This window comes from Falco biarmicus, chromosome 8, assembly GCF_023638135.1.
Source record: "Falco biarmicus isolate bFalBia1 chromosome 8, bFalBia1.pri, whole genome shotgun sequence".
Lineage (NCBI taxonomy): Eukaryota > Metazoa > Chordata > Aves > Falconiformes > Falconidae > Falco > Falco biarmicus.
The window spans coordinates 54,606,235-54,620,250 of NC_079295.1; the positions used below are offsets into that span (position 1 = coordinate 54,606,235).

Below are 14,016 nucleotides of genomic sequence, written 5' to 3' on the forward strand. Positions count from 1 at the left end.
AATCAGAGAAGGGAGAACTGGGCTGAAATGAGACTCGGGGCTGATGTGATCTGATGCGCCAGCTTGCCTCCCGTAGGGGCTGGCTGAAAGGTCCTGCTTAGGGCCGCGGTGCTGGCAGCCATTGGCAGCTAAAAGATTTGTGTTCGGTCCAGAGAAGAGGATGCTGGACAGAAGCGTGTTTCCATCATTAAAACAGGGAGTAAATCTGCTCCTTTCCCTTGTTTCCATAAACTGGAAGTGCAGACTGGTAGCCAGCATCTTCCAGAAGCAAGTCTTGTCTCTTCACGCTTTCCTGTAGCTTTTCGTGTGCTTACCTTTCCTCGTATCTGCGCTGTGCTAGGGGCAAAAGTTTTCATTGTCACCCTGGTGTGGTGTTTGGGGGATAATAGGGACATAAATTCCTGGGCCAGGTGACAGGGAATTTAATAGAAAAAGAGGAGGCTCAGGTCCCTGCTCCAAGATGGAGTGGCTGCCCCACCTAGGAAACCATTCTAGGAGCTTTTGCTGGTAAACTAGAGATCCCTGAGTTGATGGATGTCGGTTTGGTTAAGAATGCTTGCTGGCTTGTGGCTTTTGAGCTGTGTCCCACTACCCAGACAAATTATAGCTTGTATAATGAATTGTTTTGCCGTTCTCCTGATGCCTACGTGCAGCTTCACCGTGAGCTTAGGCTAGATCTCAACTCCAAAATAGTGGTCTCCTCCTGAGACTGCTCTCTGCTGAGAACTGCCTTTCCTAGACAACAGCAGACAGAAATATCAGAGGGGTTGAATCCACTCTGCAAAACACTTTGCGCCCATGCAAACCCCTTGCATGGACAGACTACTTGATTTTCTGTGCTAACAGGGTGGCTTTTCCCAGAGGTTCAGCTTGGCTGACTCTCCAGTGGTTAAGCACGGGGATAGCACTGGCACTGCCGCGGGGGGGACAGGGGCTCCATTCAGTGCTCAGTGGAGCATTTGCTAAACATCAGTTCTCCCAAACAAGAGCTCTGTTGTACCCCATTTCTCAGTCTCTCACCTGCATAAACTTTGCTAATATCTCCAAGCTTACAAGATAAACTACCTCCTGATAGCTATTTTGATGGCATTACTGTATTACAGAAGGATTTTTTTTACAGGAGCTAGATGTTTTCCTGCAGGAGATGTTTTCTGGGAGTGCTGACCTCAGATCTGTCTCGTCTTGCACGCTGATTGTGGCTCCTGTGTGGCTGGCTTTGCAGAAGCTGGAGTTGTCTTCCTTGTGCTGGTGCTGCACTGTCTCTCTCCTGCTCTGTGAGCTGGCTGGGGCAGTGGGGCAGCAGGGCTGGTGCTGAGGTTCCCAAGCCACATGTCGGGGCACCTGTGTCCCCTGTGAGTCCCACTGCAGGGTGGGCTCTTCTGTGTGGCAACCTCAGAGCCACCTCCCTGGGGCACACAGCAGCCTGCCTAGCCTAGCAGCCACCAAACATGACAGTTTTCAACTCTTAGAAAAGAGTTTAAAATTAAGCAAGCTTGTAACACCTCTTCTTTAAACACTGTTCTGGCCTTCAGGGTTTTCCAGGTTTTATAATTACTGGCTTTTGATCAACATTTCTTGCCTGAGTTATGCCCCTGTAAGTCCATGAAGGCTTTCAGTGTCCACAGCATCCTGCTTTAAGGAGTTTAACAGCTCACCTACATATTGTTGAAGAACAGCCTGCTTGTGTTTGTTCTTAACCTACCTCCCAAGCGGTTAGCTTTGCCTCTTGCCCTCACCCCAGCCTTTTGCTCCCCATCTCACTCCTTCCCGTCAGTGCATCCAGAGGGATGCTGTCTGATACGCTAAAGAAGATGCTTGAGAAACCTGACTCTCTTTTCCTAAAGAAACGTGTCATGGGGATTATTAATTGATGCTAAGGGTTCTCCACATACAGAAGTTTCCTTTCAGGATTGCACCGGGGGATTATTCAGTTTTTGAAGGATGCTGAACTGAGCCCACCATGAGACTGTCTTGTTTGCTCAGTGTTTTAAGTGAGACTCCAGTCACACGGGAACCCTTGCCTTCAGTGTTCCCAGCAACGAGCTGGGAAGGTCCTGGGAAGTAGCTGGAGAACCGGTGCTGGGTTTTACCACGTGGGAAGTTTTGTGGGGCTGGTTGGTGGCATACAACCACAGCTGTGCATTGGTGCCTTGTAACTGTGCCGTGACTGCCTGGTTCATCTGCACAGCCTGGGTGCTGTGGGAGCGTGCACTAAATGAGTTTCACAGTGGAAGACAGAATGGCCTTTCCTTCTTCTCTTCTTCTGGAGCCACCAGTTTCCAGGAAGCTGTGCACAGGCTCTGCTGCGTGCCTTTCTCTGGTCCACAGGGGATGGAGGAGGAGGAGGAGGAGGAGGAGATGCTGCTGGGAGTTTATTGCTGTTTCCTGTCTTGGCTGAGCTCTTGTCCCTCCAAGGTGGTGGGCAGGGGCTGCTCTTTGTATCTTCAGACCTGCAGCTCTTTGTATCCGTGCCAGGAACAACCCAGCAGCAAAGCGAAATTGCAGCTCCTTCCTTGCCCCCTTGCTCAGATGGAGCAGCCGGTGAAAGGAAACAGGGGGATGAGTTACAGTAATAGGTGTAGCAGATGGCAGGGGAAAAACACCAGTTATTTCCATCAGCGCCCTCCTGTCAGCACGCGGGTGCCATGCCCACCTGCTGATCTCCAGCATGCTCATCTGCTCCTGCTTCGCCTCCCTTCCCCGATGAACCACTGAGCTGAGGCAAATTTAATGGGGCTTATTGATAAACTCTGATTTAGCTCTGTAGTGCAGACTCTGTTTAGAAATGTCTTTGGGATTCTCTGTCCAGTAGATTCCTTCATTGTTCTCTGCACCTGGGTCATGGTGTTCAGGTCTTTCACAGTCCGTCATCTCTGAACTTAGATAGTCTCCAGTTTCTAGATAACAAATTCCCCATTTGTTTCTAGTACATCTTTGTTGCATTTCATTTAATTAATAACCCCATGGATGAGTACCAGAGGTTTAAGGAGCAAAGGGAAGGAGGGACCATGAGGATAAGGCATTGCAAGCAGAATGCATTGCCAGGATGGGTGGGCAGTCTTCGAAGGCAGCCAAGTCCCTGCATCACCCCATCACTCTAGGGGAATAAAATGTCTGCAGTAATTATGGTCTGAAAATGCAGATAAGCTTGAAAGAGAACAAAGCATAGCCCTGCTCTGGCTGGCTTTCTTGTGGAGCATGGGGGGATTCCTTTGCTTGGCCTGAAAACAAAAGGGAGGGAAGGGGAAAAGTTGTTTTGCCGGTGGACTTCATAAGCAGATGAAGGGGCTCCTGGGGTCCATCTGAGCTGGTCCAGCTGCCTTTCCAAGCAGTAGCCAGGCAGCTCAAAGCCTTAGGAGTGTCCCCTTAGCACCAGGTGACTGTTTCCCTCTTTGGAAGCTCCAGTGACTGTTCTGTGCTTGTTACTCTTCCTGGAAGTAACAAGGATTGATGCATGTCTCCTGGTACCAGAATATTTCATCCTGGCCAGATGGGCTTGATCCATCACACCTGTGAGCCTGAGGGGTGGGGAGAACAGTCTCCTCCGTAAGTGAACAGGGAGCAGGTTACCGTCACGCCACGCTACAGCAGTTTTCAAGGCCACAGTGGTAAATTATACATAATGTTGAGAGCTCTTTTGTAGCAACATGGGCCACTGTGGTCAGGCTGGTGACAGGCTGGTTGGGTGTCTTGGTTTGTTACCCATGGTTTTTTGCGGCTTTTCTGGACCCATATTTTCCTTGATTTGGTGTTTATTTTTAAGTTGTAAAATGCCCCAGATTTCATTGTCCCTGAAGAGAATTGTGCTTGTGCCCTGGGTTTGAGACTGTTCAGCAACCGTGTTTCTTGGCAACGTTCAAATAAGAGAAGGGACCCAGGTCCTGTGGTTTCTGACCCATCCCATCGGTGGTGTGGCTAGCGCTGGCCATAGTAAGAGGACTTGGGCTGAAGCTACCTCATTGCCTCCTCATAACTACCAATGACTCCTGCTTGCTGTGTCCTGGAGGCAATTCTGCTGCTTCACAACCCTGGTGTTCATTCTTTCTGCAGCACTTTAATGACTTGTCCTGGTTTGGAGTATAATGTTCGCCCCTTCCACAACTGCTCCCCATCCTTGTCCCCAAGAGAGGCATGGGACAAGGAGGAACTTCAGTATTTCCCTTTTTGTCTATCTTCCGACTGGTGCCCGCTTCTGTGGGAGTTGTGGTCTGTACTGGGAGCAGCTTTGGGGGTTTGGGCTTCTCCAGCTCCTGACTGTGCTGCCAGATCATCCCAATCCACCCGCCTTTGCCAAGTGACATGGTGGGAGTTGTGGCTGTCAGACCAAGCCACCAAGGAGGCCAGGCCAGCAACCGAGCCTCACCGTGGGAAAGACTGAAGTATTAAATTACTAAATGAAGGGAGGGGAGAAACGGACTGTTTGCAAGGCGGGTGATGCCCCATGTCACCCATGGAGACATTAGCTGGTTTGAGGGAGGTCAGCGGCCTTGCCAGGGCCAGCACTGCTGTGCTTTCCTGGGTGGATTTGTCACTTGGCCGACAACCCAGCTGGCCCCGTCTCTCTGCTGACACTCTTTCTTTTCTTTTTCAGGGAGCCCATTGGAAAGAAGAGGTCTGGTAAGGACTCCTTTCTTCTCTGCTGGTTCCACCAACTCCTCCTTTCACTCACTGTGGTCTCCTGGAGCAGGGCGAGAGCCTGGCCCCATGGCGAGCCAAACCCCTGCTGTGCTCCCCCGTGGGGCTCCCTGACATGGCATGCCCCCTCCATCCACCCAGGATTTCAATACAGCCTCCAAGTCCCATTCCCGTGTCCCCTGTGCCTCCCGTGGTGCTCCCACGGCGCTGGCCTCCCCATTCACTCATTCATCGACTTGTTGCCACTTGAGTTCATTTCCCTCCCCACCTCATGCCTTGTCTCCCGTTGTTTGTTCCTCCATCAGGGTTTATCCAGAGAACGGCCTCTTTCCTGCAGAGAGGTAGTAACAGCTGCTCACTACCCGGCCCTTGCTCTTGCTTTGCCTTTCACCGGGGGGACACCTGCTCGGGCTGGGCGGGCAAGCCCCTTGCAAGAAGCTGTCACGTCCCCCGTAGCTTTCTGTGGTGGCTGGTGAACATGGGGCGGTAGTGGAGAGGAGGTGCGGCGGGCTGGGACTGGCGCTTGGCTGGCGATGCAGCTCCACGTGCAGGGGCTGTGTCACTGTGGTCTTGGTCTCGGGTGAAGGGCAGGGCTTGGGCTGCAGCCAGGAGGATGGGGAGACAAAAATTCCCAAGTCTGGAGGAGGGTCTGAGCTGTGTCGTGGTCAGCGTGAGGTTGAAAGTCTCCTGATGCAGCAGTGCGTTCTGCTTTGTGGTTGCGCTGGCTGGGAGCCTTTGGGTTGACTGTTGAGTCTGGGATGCTCTACCCCTGCTCCTCAAGAGAGGGCAACATCTCTAAAAGACCTCCTAGTTGGTGTGTTTTATGGGTTATCTGAGCTTCTCAGAAAGAGGAGGAGGTAAGTAAGAGGAGGGGAAGAGCCTTCAGTCTGTGGATTGAGGAGGGCATCTTTTGGCTACTGGAGTTGCAGAAGTTATAAAAATAGCACAGCGGTCTTTGGGAAGGAAGGTCTGAGCCTTGGCTGGATGGAGATTCTGCTGAAATAGGTTGTGGAAAGGGCTTTGGCCAGAGAGTTGGCACTGCCATGAGCTTCATAAGCAAATACACTTGCAGGTGAGTGGGTTCCTCTTGGAGGAGGGAGAAAAAGGGTACAGGGGAGACTCAAAGATGTGATTCCAATTTCTTTCCCACTGGAGCGTGTCATCCCTCCCTCAGGAGCCGATGGTGTCCCAGCATCTTAACTGAAACTAGCTGTAGAATGCATATGGAAAGCTCGGGTGATGTCTGCTGGAACGGTGGCTCCTGGTTTTGGTCTGGTCTCATGGACAGGTCATAAGAGGGTGCTCTCCTGATTGATAAGCAGGGGTTTACCAGTAAGGTTAAAACCTGTGGACAACATTTTCTCCTCAAAGTCTGACTGCTGCAGGGTGTGTTTGTCAAAGCTGGACCTTGGTAAGGTCATTTTATAGCTCTCGTGAGCCATTTGCAAGTGCAGACTGCGGGTTTTGTACTAGCTTTCTTGTGCTGAGCGGTGGGTCTTCAGCTAGCTTTGGAGGCAGAGAGAAGCATCTGGCTGTGGGCAGGGACAAAACTGCAGGTTTTTTTTCCTTCGCCTCTCTTTTGATAAAACAGAGGTAAAATAAAGATACAATCTCCTTCATCTTGAAAACTTCTTTTGTGTGCTGGCTCAGCAGGAACACTTGGTGAGTCAGGGAAGGGTGTTACGTTTCCCTATGAGATCAGTGTGTGTTTAGATCACTTTGAATCCAGTCCACTTACAACAGATGAGAGACAAGAAGGCCTCTCTGGGGTTGAGAAGAAGAGGAAGAATATTTCTGACGCATAACTTAGTTTTTTGAGGGCAGTGTTCGATTTAAGGATGCTGGCTCTTAGAGAAGCAGGAGCTTTCCTCCTGCTTGCGTACACAGCTTCGTCCTGCCTTCCCACTGCAGGCTATGGGCAGCTTCACTCTGCCATCCTGTTGGCGTGGCCGGTTTCTTAAGTGACCCCAGGATGTTGCTGAGGTTGAAGAGAAAACACTGTTTTGAAATGGGATTTAAGCAAACTCTGGGATGCGAAGGGGGTTAAAGTGCTGCCTGCCTTCAGCCTCCTGCGGTGACCGAGACACTCGAGTGAAGTTTGCTGTTGTGAGGAGGGCCCAGTGTAAGTGAGCGCTGGAAATAAAATCTGCTTCCTCTGCTTAGTTTTTTTACCAGTATTTGTAATCCCACATGTCTGCGAGCCTTAGGCATGGGCCCAGGCTCCATACAGCCTGCAGCTCGCCGGCAGGTGGGTTGTTCCCCAGACTCTGGGACTCTGAAGACTGACTTGGCCACTGATTTAGGTATGTCTAGAAGCAGTTGTTCTGTCAGTCCCCCAGACCGTTTTGGATATTTCTATTATCTCTTCCTCTTGCAGTTCAACAGAAAGCATAGGTGGAGAGTCACGGGCTCATTGCAGCACTGAGTTAGCGCGGAAGAAGCTGAAACTGTCTCCAGAGTTTATATTTGGGTGGAGCAGCCCAAGGAGGCTAGGAGGGAGCTCGAATATCCCCGTCAGTTTTATTTCTGATGCTCTTTTGCATGGCCGTGATTTTTTTGCTGTGCTATGTAATGTGCCTGCAGTGGCGTAGAGACCCCAAACCACAGTATTCAGTACAGTGAGAGACAGGGGAGACAGCTCTCATATCACACAGCAGCCACAGGGGGACCTTTGCAAGCGGTATTTCCATGTGATTATTTTCCAGTTCTGGAGAAATCCCTGGAGAGATGGGTGGGGTTGCAAAGAGTGCAGTGCAGCATCTAGTGCCCGTTTCATGTGAGAGAAGGAAGAAAATCACTTTTGCAGTACTGATCTTTACAAAATCATCAGGTCTGGGAAAAGAGGGGCTGTCCTGAGAGCACTGGGTCTGATTAGCACGGGCCACAAAACTGGAGGAAGAAACTTCATCCAAAGTATGACATTTTTGGAAGATGCATTAGGCAAAGACTGGAGTGTACAACAAGGGCAGGCTTCAAAAACAAATACCTGTGCCCCCTTATTTCAGTTCTGAGCTCTATGTTTCAATCTGAAGGCACCGATGTCCAAGCCCCATAAGAAAGTTCTCGCTTTTGGCACTGATACTGCGACGCCAGAAGTTGGAAAGGCTGGAAATGTTGCAAGCGACCCCATATCTGTGACTTTTCCTACTGGTTTTGTACATCTCAACACTGGGTGAGTGGCCAAGTTCCCGCTCAAGCAAAAGCTGCAAAGATTGATGGACTGACCCATATGTGATATGTCTTGAGAGCAGGGTCACGGTGCTGAGCAGTCCTTGGGCTGGCAGCTGGGATGAGCACTGCCTTGGGGCAGCTTCTGCCTGGCCCTGTCTGCAGAGCTGAGTGCATCTCCCCAACGACCTTCCTGCATCCACGGCAAGCATCATCTCTGCAAGTTCAGTCCAAGGACCTCAGTGGTCTCTTGACTCGATGCCCATCCCTTCTCTAAGCCACGTTTTGTCTCAGCTCACAGGTGAGGGGTGTTCCGGATATACAGTCTGTGCTCCTGCCTACAGCTGTCTGCAGAACTCACTCTTTTGTGGGCTCTGGACTGTACTGATGCTTCCTCCCCTCCACAGCTGCAGAGCTTTGGTACTGTGTCTCATCTTAGATGGTAAGGTTTACACCATTGCTATTTTTAAGACCTAAGTCTGCCCATACATAGGATGTTTTGTTGTTCAGTGTGTGGTTTTGTGGTTAAGGACGATTATGCCGGGTGAAGATGCTCCTGAAATTAACTCCTACTTCTTCCTCCAAGCTCAGTTTACCACTTCTGTTGTTGGTTTAATAGGTACATTGGAGGATCCAGAATTGCCTGTTGAATCTACAAATAGCCTCAGAGCAATGGCTGTAATTATAGTGAGGGAGGCAGAAAGGAGAGTACTTCTCTCTTCCTATAGCTGTTGTTGTTCTCTTGGGGGCTGGGTAGATCCCTGATCGCTTTAAGCACAAACCTTTAATTGAGCTAGTAGAACAGGTAGCCCTAGCATCCCCCATTCACTTTAGAGCGCTATTTTTAATCCTGTCTGGTGCCCCACCTCTGGGTTTTGGCGTGGAGGAAGCTTTCATTAGTGGTAACAGATCCTCTGCGCTTGGCCAGCTCACCTGGAGCTCTGCAGGGTGCTGTTTATAGCAGAGTAACACGGACAATTTGCCTCCTCTTCCCTTAAATAAGACTGTCCTGAAGATACATTGTTCATTTACATCTTCTTGTGGTCTTTCTTTCTCAGAACCAGTTTGAGAGCTTGTGACCTTGTGCACAGGAGAACTTCTCTGTGAGGCAGCAGAACTTCCTAGGATTGCTGAAGGACCTGCTAGGTCTTATCCGTCTCTACTCATACCCTTTCAGGATGAGTATGCCGCCCTAGGTTTCCTCTGGGGGAATCTATGCCCTGCCATAGGATCCTCCACAGGAAAGATGTTTTGTCAGGCTGAGACCTCTCGTGTTGGGCGAGCCACTGGAGCCTTTTGCGGTGTAGGTGCACTTGCCCACAGAAACTTGTTCCTGGTAACAGTCTGAATTTTTTTGCCACATTTCACCTAACTGTCCCAAGGCACTACCACTCTCTGTGTAGTTTCACACCCTCGAGAGACTGGGAGGTGATTGTCCCATGTATCTGCCGTGTCGTAGCAGCTGGAGGGCTGGGCCAGATGTGATTTCTGCCCCAGCCCAAAACTTGAGGCTCCCTGCTCAGAGTACATGCACAGCCCCTGTAAATATGGCTTAACACTCCTGATCAGGGGTGTGATTCTTTTGTATCACTCATGCTATAGTAATTAACACTCTCCTATTTCCAAAGCACTTGGCAAATATTAATTAATTCTTACTGCAGCTGGGGAGAACAGGGTAATGTAATTGTGTCTTCATCTGACAGGTTGTGAAGCTGCAAGGAAAAGAGTTGGACAGGGGGCTAGAGCCAGGGCTGGGGGTGGAGGGGAGGCACGGGCAGGATTTTCTGACACCTTTTTCCTTCTTGGATGTTTTTGGAGGCAGATGAGCAAGTGCTGCTGGTGCTGGGGGTAACCGAACGCCTTGCGGCTGGTGATGGGAGGCTGAGCCCAGGCAAACGCCTGGCTCGGTGGTGCTGAGCGAGCTGGGCTCAGCACTGAGTACCCGCAGCGCTTGCTCGCGTGAGCCTGCAAAGCCCTGGCTCACTTCACGGTCTCCCCCGCACACAGCAAGCCCCTGTGCACGTGCGGGAAGAGGGTCGCTTTGCTGGGCGTACAGGGATGTGCTTGGGGCCACGTTCCTAAAGCAGTGACAGGTGCGAGTGGAAGCCCCTGTCGCAGTGCCCCATAGCAAGCCACGCCAAGCAGGGCGTGCATCTGTACCCAGGGCACTCTCCTGAAGGAAAACGTGCCTGCAAAATACAAGCCAGCCTTGCGGTGCTGTGCCCAGCCGCTGTCCCCTGGCAGAGCAGGGGCTGGTGACATGCCCGGCTGTCCCCTGGCCTTAGCCCACAGTGCCACCTGCAGCCTGCCCAGCCCTGTGCCACCAGCGCCCGGCCACCCCGGCCCTCCCCCGGGTGTCAGGCCTCTTTCTGGCCAAAGGAGAGCTTTCGTCTGCTCCTCCTTGGGGTATATTTTTCTTTTCTGACATGAAATTGGGATCTCCAGCAGGAGGAGCGGAGCAGAGTTAGTGGAGCAAATAGCAGAGAGAGCAAACGGCACTGGTGACTTGTGAGGAGGGGCTGGAATACCTGCGGGCACCCCCCTGATGGCAGGGGGATGCTGCTCTGTCCTGCAAACACCCCTCCACCTGGGTGTCCAAGCTCTTTAGCCAGGACCAGCAAACCCACTGCAGGTTGTGTGTATTGAGTTGCTGCCTGAGCTGGTCTGTGCCTTGGGGTAGCTGATGGCAGTGCACAGGAGAGCCCCTCGCTCCCCCACAGCAGGGACCAGGTGTGCATCTGCGGTGGTGCTGGGGTTGCTTGGTCGGCTCTGTGAGCAGGAAGGTGGGTAGCAAGTGAAAGGTCTCACCTGGCTGTACCCATCTCACCTGGCTGCTGGTTTGGTCTCTCTCCTCCTCACTCTGCCCGAGTCTCTGGCTCACGTCTTTCACGCTGGGGTCCCCAGGGTGTCCTGGAGCTGTTCGCAGGCCAGCAGGTGCTTGGGAGTGGTGGCCCGTGCTCTTGGGAGCTGGTGCTGACCCTGGCACATGGGTCGGTTCTTGTCCCCACTGTGCAGGAGCTGACTCTGCGTCGGTCGACCCCTTGGTGCTGGAGCAGTATGTCGTGGTGGCGGACTACCAGAAGCAGGAGAGCTCCGAGATCAGCTTGTGCGTGGGCCAGTTGGTGGATATCATTGAGAAGAACGAATCAGGTACCGAGAGTTTGGCTTGGCAGAGGGCTTCAGGTCTACTCTGCGTTACAGAGCAGGGCAGGAATAGCAATCCTGTATTGTCAGTGTTTTCCTAATAGGACCTTAAGCAAAGCAACCTCTAGGCACCTCACAGGGATGCCCTTGGATGTTATGCTGAGGTGGGATGTGGAGGAAGCAGCGTCAGTCTGCAGGCTGTCTGTATGAGCGTGGACAAGACTTCAGGACTGTCTCTAAAGGAAGGGTCTGATTACCCGTGTGCTGAGCGCCAGGCGCCGTCCATCTTTTACACTCTTCACTTTATGCTTCTTCATGCTGAAAAACTTGGCTGATGGGTCCCGAGGACAAAAGCCAAGCTTTTCGGAGGTGGCAAGCTTGTTTTATTGACAGAGAGGGACACTCTCATGGTGCCCATGAAAGCCCCCATTGTACATTCACGATTCCTGCATCCGAACACAATGAAGCACCCGGCTGTGGAGCAGAGCAGGCAGCCGAGATATTCACTTGCTTCAAAACTTAAACTTGCTCTTAATGTTTGCCAAAGGATCGAGTCATGTCATGGGCCCAGCTTCTGCAGTTTGTTGAAAAGCAGAATTTATTCCCTGAAGTTAAAAGAAGTTGCTTAGCTGGGGGGTTGAAGACCAGTAGTGAAAATAGATTTTTAAATTCTGGAAAGCTGGTCCTCAGAGGATTAGTTGCACCAGGGGCTATGTTTGAGAATGAGGAGAGTAAAAGCAACCCCGAAGGAAGCGAAACCTATTAGCACAGCCAATTCAAAAGCTATGGCAAATAATTTATTTATCAAATGTCAGCCCTGGTTTTCCCTTCCATGCAGGTAGCTGCTGATTCCCTCCCTGACAGCCTAGTTGTCTTTCTAAATGGCTCTCCAGTGAGGTTCTGAGGATAACGCTCTGTCTTTATTTCCTCACCCCCCCAAAGACAGAAATAGCTTGTGCTTTAATAACTGAGGATCATGCATTTATTTTGATTGGACACCCAGGGTGGCCCAGAATTGCTTGTGGCCGCTATGGAGCTGGCTAGCTTTCCGCTGGGAGAGCTCATGTTTTAATCCTGCATTTACTCTTAGCTTTTAAAATTCGCTGTTTCCACAAATGTAAAGAAGGCGAGAACGCAGCAGGAGTCAGCTATTGATTTGCAGACAGTGTATTCATCTCTGCTAATTAGCCTGGGCTTCCTGACCCAGACTAAGGGAAAATGAACTATGAAGGGATAGAAAAAGGAAAACAAACATGGTGGCTGGAGCCGTTCAGCTCTCAGAGCCTCTCCCGTTTTTCATGTAGGGGGAACTGTACATTTAGATATCATTCAGGTGTGATTCTCCGTGCTGCTGTCTGTGCTCCCTTTCAGATAGCGCTTGGCTTTGTTGCTTTGGGGTCACCCCAGCTTCCTCTCTAGGCAGCAAGGAGGGGAAAAGCCCCCCAGATTTATGGTTTGGAGGGAGGCTTTGGCTGGTGGAAGCCCTTGGCTGAGCCACCTGCTGGTTTTTTTTCTCAGGCTGGTGGTTTGTGAGCACATCAGAGGAGCAAGGCTGGGTGCCAGCGACCTGCCTGGAGGCTCAGGATGGCGTCCAGGATGAGTTCTCAATGCAGCCCGATGAAGGTAAGAGGCTGCTGGAGACACCTGTCCCAGCTTCTTCCTGCTGGACTGCACTGAGCTGCTGGCAGGACCGCACAGCCCTCCCTGAGTTAGGCAGGGCACAAGCCCAGGGAAGGACAAACCCACCCGTGCTGTTCAGTCATGTCTGTCTGCAATGGTCCTGCTTGCCCAGTGCCCTGCTCCAGCGCTGCAGCTGGCGGTGTAACTGCTGGCCTTTCTGCTCCCCCACAGAGGGGCTGAAGGTGCCACCTCCAGGGAATGCTCAGTTCTGCCATCCCAGTGCCTCCTTTAGGCCCCAGGCAGCTGTTTTACCTGCACTGGAGGAGGAGCAAAGCTCAAGTCCTAGGGCAAGTCATGTGTTTTCTAAATCCGTGCAAAATGAAAGAGCACGCATGAGTTCCCGTTACGAGAAATGCAAGGTTGCAACCTCTGCTTAGAGCAAATCTGAAGCACCCCTGGAGGACACATCCTCCCTTTGACCACTGTATGCTCAAAGCAGTGCTGTTGCTGGCTCGGCCCCTCTGGGGAGATGGAGGTGGGAGGGGGGCTCAGACCAGGGAGGGTCCCCGGAGGGCTCCAGGTGAGTACAGTCTGTGCCCCTCGCTGGTGTCAGCCCTGTCTCCTCTTGGACCTGAAGTGCCACCTCCTTACATCCTTTCTTGTCCTTCTCCTGCTTCCCCAACATGCTCTTCCCAGTCCCATGGAGATACTGGTCTCTGCCCAGGCACGTTGGCCGCCGTCGGACTCTTGGGGACTTATACACCAGTGGATGGGGTCAAGGTGGACTTCATAGAGACTTGTTTGGCTGCCCATGTTTTGTGCTTGGAGCCTTGTCTGCATGTCTACTTTGCATGTGGTGAACCATGCTTGTGTCAGGCCTCAGTGTGTGCCATACGTGCTCCTTCACCATCCCTTAGGGCCGCTCATGTCCACACTCTTCCCTCTCGTCAGCTGTTCCTTCTTACTTTTTGAGGCTTGTTTTGGGTACAGAAGCTGGAGTTTCTGCTTTCCCCTGACACATGTATACAGACTTCTTGCAACTGCTGCCTTAGTTCCTGTAAGAGTAACTCCCCTGAGCCATGGCCCTGGGGTTGGTGCCTCAGATGGGGTCAGCAGGAGAAGAGCCAGCTTGGTTTTGCTGGATGTGACAGGACATTTTCTCCTTTGACTCATTTGCATGAAGGGGGTGGGAAATCGGGCCCTTGAGGGGCTGTGCTCCTCCAAGAAGATAAATCCAGGAAACCTGCGTGGTAGGGATGTATGAATGTCCAGAGGTGTGGGGTTTGGACATAGATTTTTCCTAAAATGGCTTTCACCTTACTGTGGCACTGCTTAAGCACAGGCAATTGCTTTCCTGGATTTCTTCCAGAGGAGACAGGACAAGGTGAGGTAGAGGGGTGGATGGATGGATCTGTTTTGTCCAACATGTTGTCCGCATGGCTGTTAGGA

At 51.7% G+C, this 14,016-nt stretch overlaps 1 protein-coding gene across 2 annotated transcripts in view; it reads left to right on the plus strand.

The window, feature by feature from the left end:
• SH3PXD2B (SH3 and PX domains 2B) overlaps positions 1-14,016 on the plus strand; it is a 78,056-nt gene that overhangs the window by 54,818 nt on the left and 9,222 nt on the right. The window contains exons 6-9 of one of the 2 annotated variants that reach the window (XM_056349179.1): positions 4,592-4,617; positions 4,941-4,976; positions 10,819-10,953; positions 12,466-12,570. In XM_056349179.1, coding sequence (XP_056205154.1) covers positions 4,592-4,617; positions 4,941-4,976; positions 10,819-10,953; positions 12,466-12,570 — 302 coding nt within the window. The remainder of the gene's footprint in view (positions 1-4,591; positions 4,618-4,940; positions 4,977-10,818; positions 10,954-12,465; positions 12,571-14,016) is intronic. The other variant, XM_056349180.1, reaches the window with a different exon arrangement.